This window comes from Scyliorhinus torazame, chromosome 5, assembly GCF_047496885.1.
Source record: "Scyliorhinus torazame isolate Kashiwa2021f chromosome 5, sScyTor2.1, whole genome shotgun sequence".
NCBI classification, from domain to species: Eukaryota; Metazoa; Chordata; class Chondrichthyes; order Carcharhiniformes; family Scyliorhinidae; genus Scyliorhinus; species Scyliorhinus torazame.
The window spans coordinates 212,405,520-212,424,292 of NC_092711.1; the positions used below are offsets into that span (position 1 = coordinate 212,405,520).

General features: G+C 44.6%; 1 protein-coding gene across 1 annotated transcript in view; it reads left to right on the forward strand.

Moving 5' to 3' along the window:
• LOC140420929 (sodium- and chloride-dependent neutral and basic amino acid transporter B(0+)-like) overlaps window positions 1–18,773 on the forward strand; it is a 269,713-nt gene that overhangs the window by 35,440 nt on the left and 215,500 nt on the right. Inside the window, exon 3 of the mRNA XM_072505091.1 lies at window positions 5,334–5,475. Coding sequence (XP_072361192.1) covers window positions 5,334–5,475 — 142 coding nt within the window. The remainder of the gene's footprint in view (window positions 1–5,333; window positions 5,476–18,773) is intronic.

Below are 18,773 nucleotides of genomic sequence, written 5' to 3' on the forward strand. Positions count from 1 at the left end.
AATTTGTAGATGCAGAATAACTACACTTGGTCCTGACTGTTCTGGAACTAATACAAATATCCCACAATTAAAAATTCAGATCAACTTATTAACAGTTGAAATACTTTGGGAACTTGGATGTCATCATCAGCTCAGTAAATGGGGCTGATGCTGGGGTAGCGGTAATGTCAGTGGATTAGTAATCCAGAGTCCCAGGCTAAGGGTCTGTGGATATGGTTTCAAAACCCACTGATGGTGTTTATGTTAAATTTTAGGGGTGGCGTGGTAGCACAGTGGTTAGCACTGTTGCTTCACAGCATCAGGGACCTGGTTCGATTCCTGGCTTGGGTGACTGTCTGTGCAGCATCTGCACATTCTCCCTGTGTCTGCGGGGGTTTCTTCCGGGTGCTTCAGTTTCCTCCCATAGTTCCTAAGATATGCAAATTAGGTAGATTGGCCATGCTAAATTGCCCTTAGAACATAGAACATAGAACATTACAGCGCAGTACAGGCCCTTCGGCCCTCGATGTTGCGCCAACCTGTGAAACCACTCTAAAGCCCATCTACACTATTCCCTTATCGTCCATATGTCTATCCAATGACCATTTGAATGCCCTTAGTGTTGGTGAGTCCACTACTGTTGCAGGCAGGGCATTCCACGCCCTTACTACTCTCTTGAGTAAAGAACCTACCTCTGACATCTGTCATATCTATCGCCCCTCAATTTAAAGCTATGTCCCCTCGTGCTAGACATCATCATCCGAGGAAGAAGGCTCTCACTGTCCACCCTATCCAATCCTCTGATCATCTTGTATGCCTCAATTAAGTCACCTCTTAACCTTGTTCTCTCTGACGAAGACAGCCTCAAGTCCCTCAGCCTTTCATCATAAGATCTTCCCTCCATACCATGCAACATTCTGGTAAATCTCCTCTGCACCCTTTCCAATGCTGCCACATCCTTCCTATAATGCGGCGACCAGAATTGCACGCAATACTCCAAATGCGGCCGCACCAGAGTTTTGTACAGCTGCAACATGACCTCATGGCTCCGAAACTCAATCCCTCTACCAATAAAAACTAACACACCGTACGCCTTCTTAACAACCCTCTCAACCTGGGTGGCAACTTTCAGGGATCTATGTGCATGGTCACCGAGATCTCTCTGCTCATCCACATTGCCAAGAATCTTACCATTAGCCCAGTACTCTGTATTCCTGTTATTCCTTCCAAAATGAATCACCTCACACTTTTCTGCATTAAACTCCATTTGCCACCTCTCAGCCCAGCGCTGCAGCTTATCTATGTCCCTCTGTAACTTGTAACATCCTTCCGCACTGTCCACAACTCCACCGACTTTAGTGTCACCTGCAAATGTACTCACCCATCCTTCTACGCCCTCCAGGTCATTTATAAAAATGACAAACAGCAGTGGCCCCAAAACAGATCCTTGTGGTCCATCACTAGTAACTGGACTCCAGTCTGAACATTTCCCATCAACCACCACCCTTTGTCTTCTTCCAGCTAGCCATTTTCTGATCCAAAATGCTAAATCACCCTGAATCCCATGCCTCCGTATTTTCTGCAGTAGCCTACCATGGGGAACCTTATCAAACGCTTTACTGAAATCCATATACACCACATCAACTGCTTTACCTTCATCCACCTGTTTGGTCACCTTCTCAAAGAACTCAATAAGATTTGTGAGGCTCGACCTACCCTCCACAAAACCGTGTTGACTATCTGTAATCAAATTATTCCTTTCCAGATGATTATACATCCTATCTCTTATAAACTTTTCCAAGATTTTGCCCACAACAGAAGTAAGGCTCACTGGTCTATAGTTACCTGGTTTGTCTCTACTCCCCTTCTTGAACAAGGGGACAACATTTGCTATCCTCCAGTCTTCTGGCACTATTCCTGTAAACAAAGATGACTTAAAGATCAAAGCCAAAGGCTCAGCAATCTCCTCCCTAGCTTCCCAGAGAATCCTAGGATAAATCCCATGCGGCCCAGGGGACTTATCTATTTTCACACTTTCCAGAATTGCTAACACCTCCTCCTTATGAACCTCCAGCCCTTCTAGTCTAGTAGCCTGAATCTCAGTATACTCCTCGACAACATTGTCTTTTTCCTGTGAGAATACTGACGAAAAATATTCATTTAGCACCTCTCCTATCTCCTCGGACTCCAAGCACAACTTCCCACTACTGTCCTTGACTGGCCCTACTTTTACCCTAGTCATTTGTTTATTCCTGACATATCTATAGAAAGCTTTGGGGTTATCCTTGATGTCCTGGCTCTTCTTAGCTCTCTCTTTAGGTCCTTCCTAGCTAACTTGTAACTCTCGAGCACCCTAACTGAACCCTCCTGTCTCATTTTTACATAAGCCTCCTTCTTCCTCTTGACAAGTGTATCGACTGCTTGCGTAAACCACGGTTCCCTTGCACAACCACTTCCTCGCTGCCTGACAGGTACATACTTATCAAGGACACGCAGAAGCTGTTCCTTGAACAAGCTCCACATTTCCATTGTGCCCATCCCCTGCAGTTTTCCTCCCCATCCGATGCATCCTAAGTCTTGCCTCATCGCATCATAATTGCCTTTCCCCCAGATATAACTCTTGCCCTGCGGTATATACCTATCACTTTCCATCACTAAAGTAAACGTAATGGAATTGTGGTCACTATCACCAAAGTACTCACATACCTCTAAATCTAACACATGTCCTGGTTCATTACCCAGTACCAAATCCAATGTGGCCTCGCCTCTTGTTGGCCTATCTACATACTGTGTCAGGAAACCCTCCTGCACACATTGGACAAAAACGGACCCATCTAAAGTACTCGAACTATAGCGTTTCCAGTCAATATTTGGAAAGTTAAAGTCCCCCATAACAACTACCCTGTTTACTTTTGCTCCCATCCAGAATCATCTTTGCAATCCTTTCCTCTACATCTCTGGAACTTTTTGGAGGCCTATAGAAACCCCCTAACAGGGTGACCTCTCCTTTCCTGTTTCTAACCTCAGCCCATACTACCCCAGTAGACGAGTCCTCATTAAACGTCCTTTCTGCCACCGCAATACTGTCCTTGACTAACAATGCCAGCCCTCCACCTCTTTTACCACCTTCCCCGAGCTTACTGAAATATCTAAACCCTGGCACCTGCAACAACCATTCCTGTCCCTGCTCTATCCATGTCTCCGAAATGGCCACAACATCGAAGTCCCAGGTACCAACCCATGCCGCAAGTTCACCCACCTTATTCCGGATGCTCCTGGCATTGAAGAAGACACACTTTAAACCACCTTCCTCCTGCAACTTTGAAACCTTACTCATGACCTCACTACTCTCAACCTCCTGTATACTGGAGCTACAATTCAGGTTCCAAGCCCCTGCTGAACTAGTTTAAACCCTCCCGAAGAGCATTAGCAAATTTCCCCCCCAGGATATTGGTACCCTTCTGGTCCAGGTGTAGACCATCCCGTTTGTAGAGGTCTCACCGACCCCAGAATGAGCCCCAATTATCCAGAAATCTGAAACCCTCCCTCCTGCACCATCCCTGTAGCCACGTGTTCAACTCCTCTCTCTCCCTAATCCTCGTCTCGCTATCACGTGGCACGGGTAACAACCCAGAGATAATAACTCTCTTTGTCCTAGATCTAAGTTTCCACCCTAGCTCCCTGAATTCCTGCCTTCCATCCCTATCCCTTTTCCTACCTGTGTCGTTGGTACCTATGTGTACCACGACTTGGGGCCGCTCCCCCTCCCCCTTAAGGATTCCGAAAACGCGATCCGAGACATCACGCACCCTGGCACCTGGGAGGCAACACACCAACCGCGAGTCTCTCTCGTTCCCACAGAATCTCCTATCTATCCCCCTAACTATGGAGTCTCCAATGCCTAATGCTCTACTCCTCTCTCCCCTTCCCTTCTGAGCAAAAGGGACAGACTCTGTGCCAGAGACCTGTACCCCATGGCTTACCCCTGGTAAGTCCCCCTCCCCTCTTCCCCCCCCCCCCAACAGTATCCAAAGCGGTATACTTGTTACTAAGGGGAATGACCACAGGGGATCCCTGTACTGACTGCTTCCTCCCAACCCCTCTCACCGTCACCCATCTATCTTTATTCTTCGGTGTAACTACATCCCTGAAGCTTCTATCTATGACCACCTCTGCCTCCAAAATGATCCGAAGTTCATCCAGCTCCAGTTCCCTAACGCGGTTTCTGAGGAGCTGGTGATGGGTGCACTTTCTACAGATGAAATCAGCAGGGACACTGACGGCGTCCCTCACCTCAAACATTCTGCAGGAGGAACATTGCACTACCTTCCCTGCCATCCCCTCTAGATAAAAAAAGAAAAATAAACAAAGAGCTTACTTGTTATTCACTCCCCTTCTCAGCAAGCACTCACTCAGCAACCTCTGCGCCCCGCACGATAACACCTGAGGGAAAATAAAAGAAAAACTACTTATCAGTCACCAGCTAGTCCCTTACCTGCAGGCTGTGACGTCACGGTTCAACTTCTTTCGACTTCTACCTGCCCTCGAGCCTTCCTCTTGATCTTTACAGCGGTTATTTTTTTTTTTGGTTAGAGGAGGGGGTAGGGAGGGAAACACTGAAGAAGTGTTTCGGGTTTAAGTGTCACTTGACGACAGCTCCTCCACAAACCACCTTCAAGTTAGGGTGAGCACACGTACATATGCAGATTTCCCCGCAACAGCCAATCAGCAGCTCCGCTCTACTGCCCTCTGCTGGATGCTTGTCTTCACTTGAACAGCTAGGGTCTCTTGCTCAAGTAAACCTTCAAGTTAGAGTGAGCACACTGACATATGCAAATTTCCCCGCAACAGCCAAACAGCAGCTCCGCTCTACTGCCCTCTGCTGGATGTATCCAAAAAAGGTTGGGTGGTATTACTGGGTTTCAAGGATCGGATGGAGGTATGGGCTTAAGTAGGGTGCTCTTTCTAAGGGCCTGTGCAGACTCGATGGGCCGAATGGCCTCCTTCTGCACTGTTAATTCTATGACCCTATAAATAGAGATACTCCCCTTTTAAAATGCACATAAGGAATTGGGATTTGACTACAAAAATCATTACCTGTTGTGGAGCTGATTAATCCTTAACAATCCTTAACAAAGTGATAACTTTACAGGATTCTCAAAGAATAATCACCTCCCAGAGATACATGAGTAAATACTAAACTTACAGATTTTGGTTGTTGTGAATCACAGGGTTTCTTTGTGGTGTTCAGGGTGTTTCAAACTACAAACCAATTACTGCCAAATGTTTTATGTTTGAGTTCTAGTCTGTGAAAGTCTCATTTCTGAGTCAGCCATTTCCTCTCTTTTCCCCAGGCTCTCAAGGATGAAAGTGACGAGAATGAGCAGCGAAATTACTGGTCCACAAAGGCTGACTATTTGCTCTCAATGCTTGGTTATGCTGTGGGTCTGGGCAACGTCTGGAGATTCCCTTACCTGGCTTACAAAAATGGAGGAGGTACTTAGTGAATTAAAAGTGCAGGGGAGAAAAAGACAGAAATTAAAGGGAACAATTCATTGAATTATGAAAGACATTAAATTCAATGAACCAGGAAACTCTTTATATCCTTAGATAAATAATCTAGCTTTGAACAATGTTGTTATAAGTAATTGCAGCTTCAGACAGTTCATTGCCTTGAAATTCTTGTGAGGGTTTAAGAAGCATTCACATGAGAAAAAGAGAAAATTAGTAAAGAAATTAATCCATCAGTCCCTTCCTGAGTTATACTGACAGATTCTGAGAATGTAAGGGGTGTGATCTACTGACCGCATCACGCCAGGCATGAATACGGGTGGACCAGTTAGATTGTGGGAGAGGCTGAAAGTGGGAACAACGCCGGGCGCAGATCAGTTTCCATTCTAAGCGACCCGCTCACTTTGGTGAGAGCTGATAATCATAATTAAGACTAATCTCCATACTGTTAACAGACGGACGCCTATCGAACGGCCTTCTATGATCTAACCGCCACCCAGCGAGCGCTCACATGAGCGCTGTTTAGTACACCTATTTAAAGTTGTGAAGCTGCCTCAAAGGCTGCTGTGGGGATCGAGGAGGTGAATAGCCATTCGATAATCGAGCGGTACCCCCGGGGGAGAGGGACTCAGTTGGGGGGGGTGGGCCGCCACTGGTGGGGTTGGGGGGGTGGGGGGCAGGAGTGGTTCAGTGACCGTGGGCCTGCTATGCCAACCCCGGAGTGTGTATACCCACAACGGGGCAAGGTCCAGCTGCTGGTTGTCTCTTCCACCGAATGCCCCTGTGATAGACCACGTTCGTGGTAATATGGTGACGGTCACTTTATCCTCCGCTGATTGCAGCGGACACTGGCCACACAGCTGAAAGCTATTACTAATGCGGAATTGGCAATTCTAGTTATGTGACCACGTCCCAAGTGGATTCCCATCGGTAGGCATGCCATGACGCAAGCGGTTATTATTGCCTTGCATCCCAATTGGGCTGTGAGGCCTGGACACGTGTCCCGAATTCCGGAGGCATCAGCAACACAAGGGCAGCAGCCAACATTCAAATACCCAGAACGAAAAGGCTGGAAAATCTCAGCAGGTCTGGCAGCATCGGTAGGGAGAGAAAAGAGCTAACGTTTCGAGTCCAGATGACTCTTTGTCAAAGCTAAAGGCAGGGAAAGAGGGAAATATTTACACTGTGAAGTGAGAATGAAAGATGAGTCATGGCCACAGAAACTCAGGTAAACGGGATGCCAATAGCCACAGAAAGCAAGGGGAAAGACTGCTAATGACAGTCCCGAGAGAACAAAAGGTGTGAAATGCCAAACTGCAGAGAAACTAACATCAGAGGGGAAACACCCAAGAGCTGGGCCTTAGCATTGGGGACAATCCCGCGACCAGAGGGTATATGCGTTGGCTAGGGAGGGAACCAGTAATGTTACCTGTCCCGGTAACATTTCCTGAGAGTGTCTAGGGTACAGGGTCTGGGATCCGATGCCAGGGACCACTGCTGCAGCCAGGGTGCATGTGCAGGGCCTTTTGGATGGCACCGTGAGGGATGGCAGGGGATGAGAGGGTGAGTCTCGGGGTGGAACCATAGCTGATTGTCAGTCTCTCACCCTTTCCAATTCCTTACAGATAGTACATTAATGTGAACCCTGTGGAAGCTGCCCTCGCGGTTGCGTTGGCAGGCCAGGCGGCCAGACACTGGAGAAACTGGCAGCAGCAGCATCACAGACCTTAAGGTGGCAGCCCATTTGCAGGACACTGCACCACATCTATAAGACCATAAGCCATAGGAACAGAATTAGGCCACTCGGCCCATCGAATCTGCTCCACCATTCAATCATGGCTGATATTTTTCTCATCCCCATTCTCTTGCCTTCGCCCCATAACCCCTGACCCTCTTATTAATCGAGAACCTATCGATCTCTGTCTTCAAGACACTCAGTAATTTGGCCTCCACAGCCTTCTGCAGCAGAGTTCCACAGATTCATCGCCCTCTGGCTGCAGAAATTCCTGCTCATCTCTGTTTTAAAGGATCATCCCTTTAGTCTGACACAGGTTCTAGTTTTTCCTACAAGTGGAAACATCCTCTCCACGTCCACTCTATCCAAGCCCCGCAGTATCCTGTAAGCTTCAATAAGATCCTCCCCCTCATCCTTCTAAACTCCAACGAGTACAGACCAAGAGTCCTGAACCTTTCCTCATACGACAAGCTCTTCATTCCAGGGATCATTTTTGTGGGCCTCCCCGGGCCCTATCCACGGCCAGCACATCCTTCCTTAGATACTGGACCCAAAACTGTTCACAATACTCCAAATGGGGTCTTACCAGTGCCTTATACATCCCTGCTCTTGTATTCTAGCCCTCCAGAGATGAATGTTAATTGTATTTGCCTTCCTAACTGCCGACGTTAACCTTAAGAGAACCTTGAACAAGGACTCCCAAGTCCCTTTGTGCTTGTGATTTCCTCAGCATTTCCCCATTTAGAAAATAGTCTATGCCTCCATTTCTCCTTCCAAAGTACACAACCTCAGACTTTTCAGCTTATATTCCATCTGCCACTACTTTGCCCACTCTCCTGGCCTGCCTAAGTCCTTCTGCAGCCCCCCTGCTTCCTCAATACAACCTAACCCTCTACAGATCTTTGTGTCATCTGCAAACTTAGCAACAGTGGCTTCAGTTCCTTCCTCCAGATCATTAATGTATATTGTGAAAAGTTGTTGTCCCAGCACTGACCCCTGAGGCACATCACTGGTCACCGGTTACCACTCTGAAAAATACCCCTTTAACCCCTTTCTACCTTCTGCCAGACAGCCAATCCTCTATCCATGGCAGGATCTTATCATTAACACCATGGGCTCTTATTTAACAGTCTCCTGTGCGGCACCTTGTCAAAGGCCTTCTGGAAATCTAAATAAATCACTTCCACTGGTTCTCCTTTGTCTCATGTCAAGGGAGTGTCCCTTTAAGAAATGTGTATATTATCAGATGTCTTCAGTGATGCCATTGTGTGGGTGGAGCTGGGCTGTGGCACTGATTTTATTTTCGTTTTGAGCTGGGAGCCAGCTGTGGTTCTGAGTTTTACTTTTGGTTTACACAGTTGGAAGCTGGATTCAGACAAAGAAGGTTTCTCTTGTCTCTCTCTCTGCATGTTAAAAGGTGTCCAGATCACTTGATAATTTAAAAGTGATACCTGTTTTCTGGAAAGAATTCAAACCTACTGTTTTGGTAAAAGGATTTGTCTTGTTTTTTTGGATGTTGTTATCAAATTGAAACAGTTGAAAGGGAAGTTATTAAGGGTTATACATATAGAGAACTGTAGCTGTGTGGGGTATATATGTTTGTAGTTGATAAAAATGCATACTATGTGTATTTATAGAAACGTTAACTGAATTTGTAGAATAAACTTTGTTTTTGATTAAAAGTGCTTGAGGCCTCTGTTGAATAACACCTGAAAGGTAGGCCCTAATGCTCCTCATAACCAAAATCTATAAACAGTTGTGTGTCAGGTGAATTCCATGATATGCTTTGGAGTTTTCGAAACCCTGGCCCCATAACAAGTTGTGGGCTCGTGGGATAAAAGTCTATCTTTCGTGATTGGGTTGGCTGAGTGAACTTAAAGACAGTGAGTGGTGAGCATATTTGTGTTTGCTTTACAAGAGTGGTATTCGAGTTTAAGTAGGGAATGTGTTGTGGACAATGGCTCTTTCAGAGACTCAGAAGTTTTTGGGGGTGGAGAATGTCACATGCAGTACCGTACAAACAGAGACAAAAAAAGCTTTTGGATTTGGCAAAAACATTGCAGTTAACATTACCTGACAACATACGAAAAGAAAAGGTAATTGCGGCGGTAGCTGAGCATTTAAAATTGCCTGAGACACAGCCTGAAACATTGGAAATGGCAAGAATTCACTTACAGATCATGCAGCTTGAGCATGAAAAAGAATTAAAGCAGCTTGAATATGAAATGAGGGAAAAAGAAAGAATAGCCCTAGCAGAACAAAAAGAAAGAGAAAGGGAGATACAGATCAGGGAAAAAGAAAAAGAGAGGAGACTTTGAACTTCAGAAAATGGCCATGAAATATGACAGTCAAAATTGGCGGATAGAAAGAGAAACGTAGTCCGAGGATAGTGATGAGGATAGTGAGCATGATTGGTGGATAAGGGCTTTGAAAATAGACCAAACGTATGAAGCTCTTAGAGAAATGATGATTTTGGAGGAGTTTTAAAATTCAATTCCTTATGTAGTGAGAACTCATGTGGAAGAGCAGAGGGTTAAAACTGCAAGATTAGCAGCAGAGATGTCAGATCATTATGAATTAGTTCATAAATCAGAGTTTGGTTTCCAATATCAGTTTCAGACTGTGAGGGACAGAAACTGGGGAAAAGAGCAATACTCAAGTGGTAACGGTAAAGGGGATCTGACGGGAGATATAAGGAGAGTGTACCTCTCCCTATTAAAAGATTAAAAGATAAATCCAGGAGGATAGAAGAGAAATGAAAAGTTTCAGATGTTTTTACTGCAATAAACTAGGCCATATAAAGTCACAGTATTGGGGGTTGAAGAAAAGCACTGGGAAGACTGATGTGATAAAACAGGATAAGCCCATGGGGTTTGTTAAAGTGGGAAAGGAAAGCCCAATTGAAGCAAAGAAGGTGCAAAAGGATGTACAGCCTGATCAAGAGGTGATTGATGAGAAGGTGCCAGATCTCTTTAAAGAATTTACTTGTGTGGGTAAGGTTTACTCATGTGTACCAGAAGGAGCAGGTAAATAAGTCATAATTTTAAGAGATACAGGAGCTAGTCAATCTTTGATGGTAAGAGATGAAGGGTTATGTAGTTTGGGAGGAATATAAGGTGGTAATATGTGGAATTAAGGGTGAGAAGAGTAGTGTTCCATTATATAAGGTAAGGTTGGAAAGTCCAGTGAAGAGTGGTGAAGTGGTAATAGGAGTAATAGAGAAACTACTTTGTCCGGGAATACAGTTTATTTTGGGTAATGATATAGCTGGATCGCAGGTGGGACTGATGCCTACTGTGGTTGATACACCAGTGGAAAATCAAACAACTGAAGTGGTGAAGGACAAATATCCTGGGATTTTTCCTGTTTTTGTAGTAACAAGGTCGCAAAGTCACATGTTAAGACAAGAGGAGAAATCAAAGAGTGAAGATAAAGTTGAAGTTCAATTATCAGAAACGATTTTTGATCAGATGGTTGGAAAAAAACAAGAACAGGTGTAGGATGAGGCAGATATTTTTAGTTCAGGAAAATTGGCAGAGTTACAACAGAAAGAAATAGAAATAAAACGGATGTATCAAAAAGCCAACACAGAAGAGGACTCTTGAGTGTATACCAGAAAGTTATTACCTTAAAAATGATGTCTTGATGAGAAAATAGAGGCCTTTACATATGCAGGAGATGAAAAATGGGCGGAAGTTCATCAAGTGGTATTGCAAGCAGGTTATAGAAAGTAGGTGCTGCGAGTAGCACATTAGGTATCAGTAGGAGGTAATTTGGGAGTAAGGAAAACTCAAACTAAAATACAAAAACATTTTTATAGGCCTGGATTACATAAAGATGTAGTTACATTTTGTCGGTCATAGGTGATAGGGAAACCTCAAGTGGTGATAAAACCAGCGTCCCCCTTAATACCCATTCCAGCACTTGGAGAACCTTTTAAAAGTGTCTTAATTGATTGCGTAGGACTGCTTCCTAAACCGAAAAGTGGGAATCAATATCTTTTGACTATAATGGATGTGTCTACTGGGTTTCAGAGGCCATTCCAGTATGCAGTATTACAGCTAAAAAGATTGTGGAGGAGTTACTGAAATTCTTTACCAGATATGGACTACCCATAAAAATACAATCGGATCAAGGATCAAATTTCACTTCAAGGTTATTCAAGGAAGGTATGGATAGCTTCGGAGTAAAACAATTTAAATCAGCTGCGTACCATCCAGAATCGCAGGGAGCGTTAGAAAGGTGGCATCAGACTTTAAAGACAATGTTGTGGGCGTATTGTCAAGATTATCCAGAGGATTGGGATAAAGGAATTCCATTTGTACTATTTGCAATTAGGGATGCACCTAATGAGTGAACCAAATACTGTCCTCTTGAACTAATTTTTGATCATGACGTAAGAGGACCACTTAGATTGTTTAAGGAGAAATTGGTGAGTGAACAATCTGAAATTACAGTATTGGATTACGTATCAAATTTTAGGGAACGATTAAATGGAGCAGGTGAAAAGGCTGGACACCATTTCAAAGTTGCACAGTATGTGATGAAACAGGTAGCGGACAAGAAAGCAAACGTTTGGAGTTCTGCCAGTGCAGATAAAATGTTTTAGTATTGTTACCAGTGGTAGGTGAACCTTTAAAAGCGAGGTTTTGTGGACCTTATCAGATTGAACGGAAATTAAGTGAGGTGAATTATGTGGTTAAAAGCACCAGATAGAAGGAAGACTCACCGAGTGTGTCATGTGAATATGCTTAAAAGGTACTTTGAAAGGGAAGGAGAGCAAAAGGAGGAGGTTTTAGTGATTCTAACTCAAAGTGAAGAACCAAATCCAGATGACTCTGAATTTGACATTCCTCAAATTAAATTGGATAACAAGAATGTTCTTAAAAATTGTGATAAATTGTTGAGTTACCTTCTTGAGGAAAAACGAACTGACCTGAAAGAGTTATTAATATCACATGGGCAAGTTTGTGGAGATAAATTGGGAAGTACTAAAATGGCGATACATGATGTAGATGTGGGAAATGCTGTTCCAATTAAACAACATCCATATAGACTTAACCCTTTAAAATTGGCACAGGTTAACAAAGAAATTGAAAGCATGCTTAAAATGGCATAATTGAAGTGGGTTGTAGCCAATGGAGCTCACCCATAGTGATGGTACCGAAACTGGATGGTACACAACGATTGTGTGTGGACTATAGAAAGGTTAATACAGTTAAAAGAACACACTCTTGTCCGATCCCACGCTTGGAGGACTGCATTGAGAAAGTGGGACAATCAGCTTTTATTTCCAAACTGGATTTACTTAAAGGTTACTGGCAGGTACCTTTATCCGAAAGGGCAAAGGAGATTTCAGCTTTTGTGTCTCCAGATGGTATATACCAATTCAAAGTTATGCCATTTAGCATGAAAAACGCCCCAGCTACATTTCAGCGATTGACTAACAAAGTTGTTTTTGGATTACCCAACTGTGCAGTATACACCGACGATCTGGTGATTTTTAGTCAGATATGGAAAGAACATTTGAAGCATCTGATGGAGTTGTTCATTCGACTTCAGGAGGCGGGTTTGGTGGTAAACCTCGCCAAAAGTGCATTTGGAAACGGCCAAGTTACGTTCCTTGGCCATACAATTGGACATGGACCAATGGTCCCATGGGATGTGAAAACAAAAATTGTTGTGGCGTTTCCAATACCCTCGACATGAAGGGAAATAATGCGATTTCTTGGCATGAGTGGATTTTACCGAATATTTGTGCTGAATTTTAGCAGCGTGGTTGCTCCACTGACGGACCTGTTGAAGAAGCGTAGCAAATTTCAGTGGACGGCGCGGTGTCAACAGGCACTTGACGACTTGAAGGCTGATTTAACCACTGCTCCTGTGTTGGCCACCCCAAATTACACAAAACCATTCAAAGTGGTTGTCGGTGCGCGTGATGTGGGCGTTGGTGCTGTGTTCTTGCAAGAAGACGACGAAGGAATAGAGCGACCTATTGGATATTTTTTACAAGAAATTGAATGATCACCAGAGGAAGTATTCTACAATTGAGAACGAGACTTTGAGCTTGGTGCTGTCTTTGCAACATTTTAATATTTATATTACCAGCAATTCTTCTGAAACAATTATATATACTGATCATAATCCATTGATATTTTTGGAGCAATTCACGAATAACAATGCCAGACTGTTTCGATGGAGTTTATTGTTACAGGCGTTTCATTTAAAAATAATAAATGTGGCAGGACGAGAAAACGTGATAGCCGATGCTTTGTCACAAATATGATGAAGAGAAGCAGGTTCGAAAGTGATAGAAGAAGAAGTAAAATGGACTGTATTATTATGACTGATTGCCTGTTTTATTTTGTTTAAAAAAATTGTTTCTTTACTGTCCGTGTTTCTTAAAGGATAATGAAAATGTGAAAAATGAAACCATCTTTGAAGTTGATGCGTTTTTTTTCTTGGGGGAAGTGTAATAGGAGTGTCCCTTTAAGAAAAGTGTGTATTATCAAATATCTTCAGTGATGTCATTGTGTGGGTGGAGCTGGGCAGTGGCTCTGGGTTTTACTTTTGTTTTGAGCTGGGAGCTGGGTGTGGCTCTGAGTTTTACTTTCGGTTTACACAGTTGGAAGCTGGATTCAGACAAAGACGATTTCTCTTGTCTCTCTCTGCATGTTAAAAGGTGTCCAGATCACTTGACAATTTAAAAGTGATACCTGTTTTCTGGAAAGAATTCAAACCTACTGTTTTGGTAAAAGGATTTGTCTTGTTTTTTTGGATGTTGTTATCAAATTGAAACAGTTGAAAGGGAAGTTATTAAGAGTTATATATATAAAGAGAACTGTAGCTGTGTGGGGTATTTATGTTTTTCGTTGATAAAAATGCTTACTGTGTGTGTTTACAGAAATGTTAACTGAATTCGTAGAATAAACTTTGTTTTTGATCAAAAGTGCTTTAGGCTTCTGTTGAATAACACCTGAAAGGTAGGCCCTTCTGTTTCTCATAACCAAAATCTAGAAACAGTTGTGGGTCAGGTGAACTCCATGATATGCTTTAGAGTTTTCTAAACCCTAGCCCATAACACTACCCTCCTTGTTACCTACTCAAAGAACTCTTAACAGATTTGTCAGACATGACCTCCCCTTGACGAAGCCATGACGACTCAGTCCTATTTTATCATGCTCTTCCAAGTACTCCATGATCTCATCTATAATAATGGACTCTAAAATCTTACCAGTGACCAAAGTCAGGCCAACCGGCCTATGATTTCCTGACTCTGCTTCCCTCCCTTCTTTAACAGCAGTGTTACATTAGCCACATTCCAGTCCTCTGTGACCCTCCCTACCTCCAGTGATTCTTGAATGATTACCACCAATGCCTCCGCAATCTCCTCAGCTATCTCTTTTAGACCCTGGGGTGTAGTCCATCTGGTCCAGGTTGATTTATCCAGCTTCAGCCCTTTCAGTTTCCCCAGAACCTTTTCCTTAATGACAGCCACTACACTCACCTGTGCCCCTGATCTCCTGGCGCTCTGGCATCCCACTGGCATCTTCCACTGTGAAAACTGATGCTTAGTAACTATTCAATTCCTCTCCCATTTCTTTGTTTCCTATTATTACTTCTCCAGCCACATTTTCCAGTGGTCCAATGTCTATTTTTGATTCTCTCTTACCTTTCATATGTTGATAAAAACCCCTTCCTATCTTCCTTTATATTACTAGCTAGCTTGCCCTCATATTTCATCTTCTCCCCCCTTATTGCTTTTTTTTGTTGTCCTCTGCTTTTAAAGGCTTCCCAATCCTCTGGCTTCCCACTAATCCTCTCCACTTAGTATGCTTTTTGTTTTGCTTTTATGCTGTCCTTGATTTCCGTCGTCAACCATGGATGCCTAGTCCCTCCCCTTAGCATGTTTCCTCCTCCTTGGATGAATTTCTGTTGTGCCTCCCAAAAGCCCATGTTCCACTATCTTCCCCGCTGGGCTCCTTTTCCAATCAACTCTGGCCCGCTCCTCCCTCATGTCTTTGTAGTTACCCTTATTTAATTGTAATACCTTTACATCTGATTCCAGCTCATCCCTCTCAAAGTGCAAGGTAAATTCTGTCTGAAGGTCTGGCCGCCCATCAAGCCAGGGAGGGACTCCGAGGGGGGAGGCCGGCGATGGCCCATAGTGTTCAGGTGTTGTTGGTCTCCCGGTGGTCTATGTAGTTACCTCAGCCCTGAACATTTACGCCTCATTCCAGGGCTCGAGCAGAGACTTGTGTGGCATATCCCAACCAATGAGGGAGCTAGGGCTTTTCTCACTGGAGCGAAGAAGGAAGAGAGGTGACCTGATAGAGGTGTACAAGGTGATGAGAGGTATGGATAGAGTGGATAGCCAGAGACTTTTCTCCAGGACGGAAATGGCTGTCACGAGGGGACATAATTTTCAGGTGATTGGAGGAAGCTATAGGGAGATGTCAGAGGTTGGTTCTTTACACACAGAGTGGTGGGTGTGTGGAATGCACTACCAGCAGAGGTGGTGGAGTCAGAGTCATTAGGGACATTTAAGCGACTCTTGGACTTGCACATGGACAGCAGTAAACTGAAGGGTGCAAGTTAGGTTGATCATAGATTAGGATAAGTGGTCGGCACAATATGGTGTACCGAAGGACCTGTTCTGTGCTGTATTCTATGTTCTATGCTCAATGTCCACAAGTGCATCCGTGAAGTCACTGATGCCTTGTTTGCCCAGGCAGTTAACTAAATAAACCTTAACTTTGTAAATGGACCAAGCCCATCAAGGTGACCAGGCAGCAGGATTCTCCACCATCGCCAGGAGGCCCCAGGTCCAAGGGTAATAGATGGCACGCATGTCAGCTTGCATGCGCCACGCGTTCCGGTAGTACCTTTCATCAACAAAAAGGCGTTGCCTGCTTTTTAGTGTTCTGGTATGTCCTACACATCCGGGCACAGATGTGGTGGAGGGGGAGGAACATGCAGCTATATTGTCGTAGGAGGATGTTGAGGTGCAGGACCAGGAAGTGCTGGACGAGCCTGGGGAGGACTCGTGGGACCAGCCGGAGGATGGCGGACCGGCGGGGCGAGGGTCTGGCATGCCCTGAGGACCAAGGAGGCCCTCAACCTCGCCTGCTTTTGATTGGATGCGGCTTTGTCCATTATCGCTCCCGCTCTCCTCTTCACACCCACCTTCCCCCCCCCACATTCGTGCCCCGCCTACCCGGTTCGCTTCACATGGCCCCCCCACCCTTTAATCCCACCTTACGATTCCCTCAAACAACCATTACCCACACCCACCCCACCCAATCGCCCTGCCCTGTCCAACCCTGCCAGGGTCTTACATCACTCCTGGGTGATGGGCTTGTGTTGGAACTGTCAGCAGGTCAATATACAAGGCAGGAGGATTATGGTAACTTGCTGTGAGATGAGCTCTGGTGCTCCTCAATCAATGCCACAGCCTGACTCCTGTCTGCCTGTTGACAGCGCGCCCACACCCATCATGTCCGCAGGAAGACCAGCGCTCCAGACGCCCCGGCCAAGTTAGGCGTCAGCCCCGGTGCTGAGCCTTGCATATGGATGACCCAGAAGAGATCGAGGATGAGATGTAGCTGAACTGTTTGGCATTGCCCTGTGTGGGCCCTATTCGCATTCCAATACAGGTGAATGGCCGTATGCTCCAAATGGAGTTGGATATAGAAGCTGTCGTTTCTGTGGTGGCACAGAGCATTTTGAAAATGAGGTGTGCACACTTTGCTTTTGGCTCACACGCAGTTCGTTTTGCCACTTATATGGGGGAACAACTGAATATTGTGGGGTCTACCCTTGCTCCGGAGGTTCATGGGCACCAATCAGTACACCGTCCCCTCATTGTTGTTGTAATGACCTCCAATTGGCATTATTGGTTGGCCAATTGGAGTATGAGCTCCCTCAATGATAGCTCATTGAGGGGCCCCATATAAGCACCTGTGTAGGCTTTGTGAGGCAGTCTTAAGTTGACTGGAATGTTAGCAGCACTGTTTGGAGCTGCTCTTGCATATAAGTTATTGCAAATAAATACTGGTGTGGTGACGGAACCCCTGCCTCCTGTGGATTATTACAGTTGTGCAAGAGAGCAGCCCTTGCCTGTTGGGCCGTGACTCGCTACACCAGCTGCAGTTGGATTGGCAACATATCCTCCGAGTGGAATCTGGCAGTCTGTGTGCGGTATGGAGTGAGTTTCCTGAGGTTTTCCAGCCTGGCTTGGTACAATTAAAAGGGCTGTGGCCAAGATCCAGGTGGAATTTGATGCCTAACCCCGATATTCTCATGCCTGCCTGGTTCCATACGCTTTAGTGGCGAAAGTCGAGACTGAACTTCGTGGTTGGAGAGTTTAGGCCTGTGTGCACCGGCAAGTGGGTGGCGCCGGTGGCCTCCGTAATAAAGCTGGATAAGACAGTCAGCCCCTGCAGAGACTATAAATTGACAGTGAACACGGCTTTGAGGTTAGACCGTTATCCTTAACCAAGCATCGGGGATCTGTATGCAACACTGGCTGGTGGCTGAACATTTACGAAACTGGACTCGAGTAACGCTTATCTGCAGCTGGAGCTCGATAAAGCCTCACAGAAGCACGTCACAATCAATATGCACAAGGTACTATGGGTGTATCTTGCTTCCGTTCGGAGTATCCTCAGCGTGCGCAGTTTTTCAGTGCGTCATGGAGAACATCCCAAGTGGATTGCCGCGCGTTGCAGTTCATGTGAACCATGCGCAGATCTGCCTTTTATAGATGGTGCCCCGATCTCTGAGGAGCCGGCTTTGTGGCTCCATCAGCCACCTGCCCTACCAAAGTGAAAGCACAAACTACGCCCCCAGATTCTCTGTGTGCTGAGTGCCAGAAAATCTGGAGAGAAAACCCGGCTGTGCAGCTGGAGAGATACATGTCAGTTTTCAGTCTGAAAATGATTCTACCCAAGGTCTGTCTAATGTTCAACTTCTTATTGGATTGTGCTACGTGAAAGCACATAGGGGTATAAATTCTTTCTGTTTACTGTTTATAGTGGGCGAACTGATGGTTGTACAATGCACATAATGCTCACTCACATCTATTTTCCACTGAAAGTAACAGAGTAAAAAAGATTTAATGCATTCCCTCCTTTACAAAGCTAGAATACCTTCTAAAATTGATGGGGCAATTCTATTAAAATTGTAGCGGAATAACAAAATGTATGAACTGTTTTTGTAACAAGTTTGATTATCTGCATTATTACCTCACTTGGAAAGAATGTGAAAGTTTATTTCCTGTGGTCAGTGGCACATATACAAACTGAAATGCATCTCACAATAATATAATGATGGCCCTGTCAAGGTAAATATGTCTCAAAGAACATTTACAAATCCAGGCAGATTAGTGTCTGTAGCATTTCAGTTTTTTTTTTAAATATGTTTTATTGAATTTTTTTTCCCAAACAACAATTTTTTCCCTCTTACAAAGCAAATGCAACAATAACAATACAGAAATTTTTAACAATACACAAGTAACAAAACCCCTTTATCTTTGACCTGAACTAAA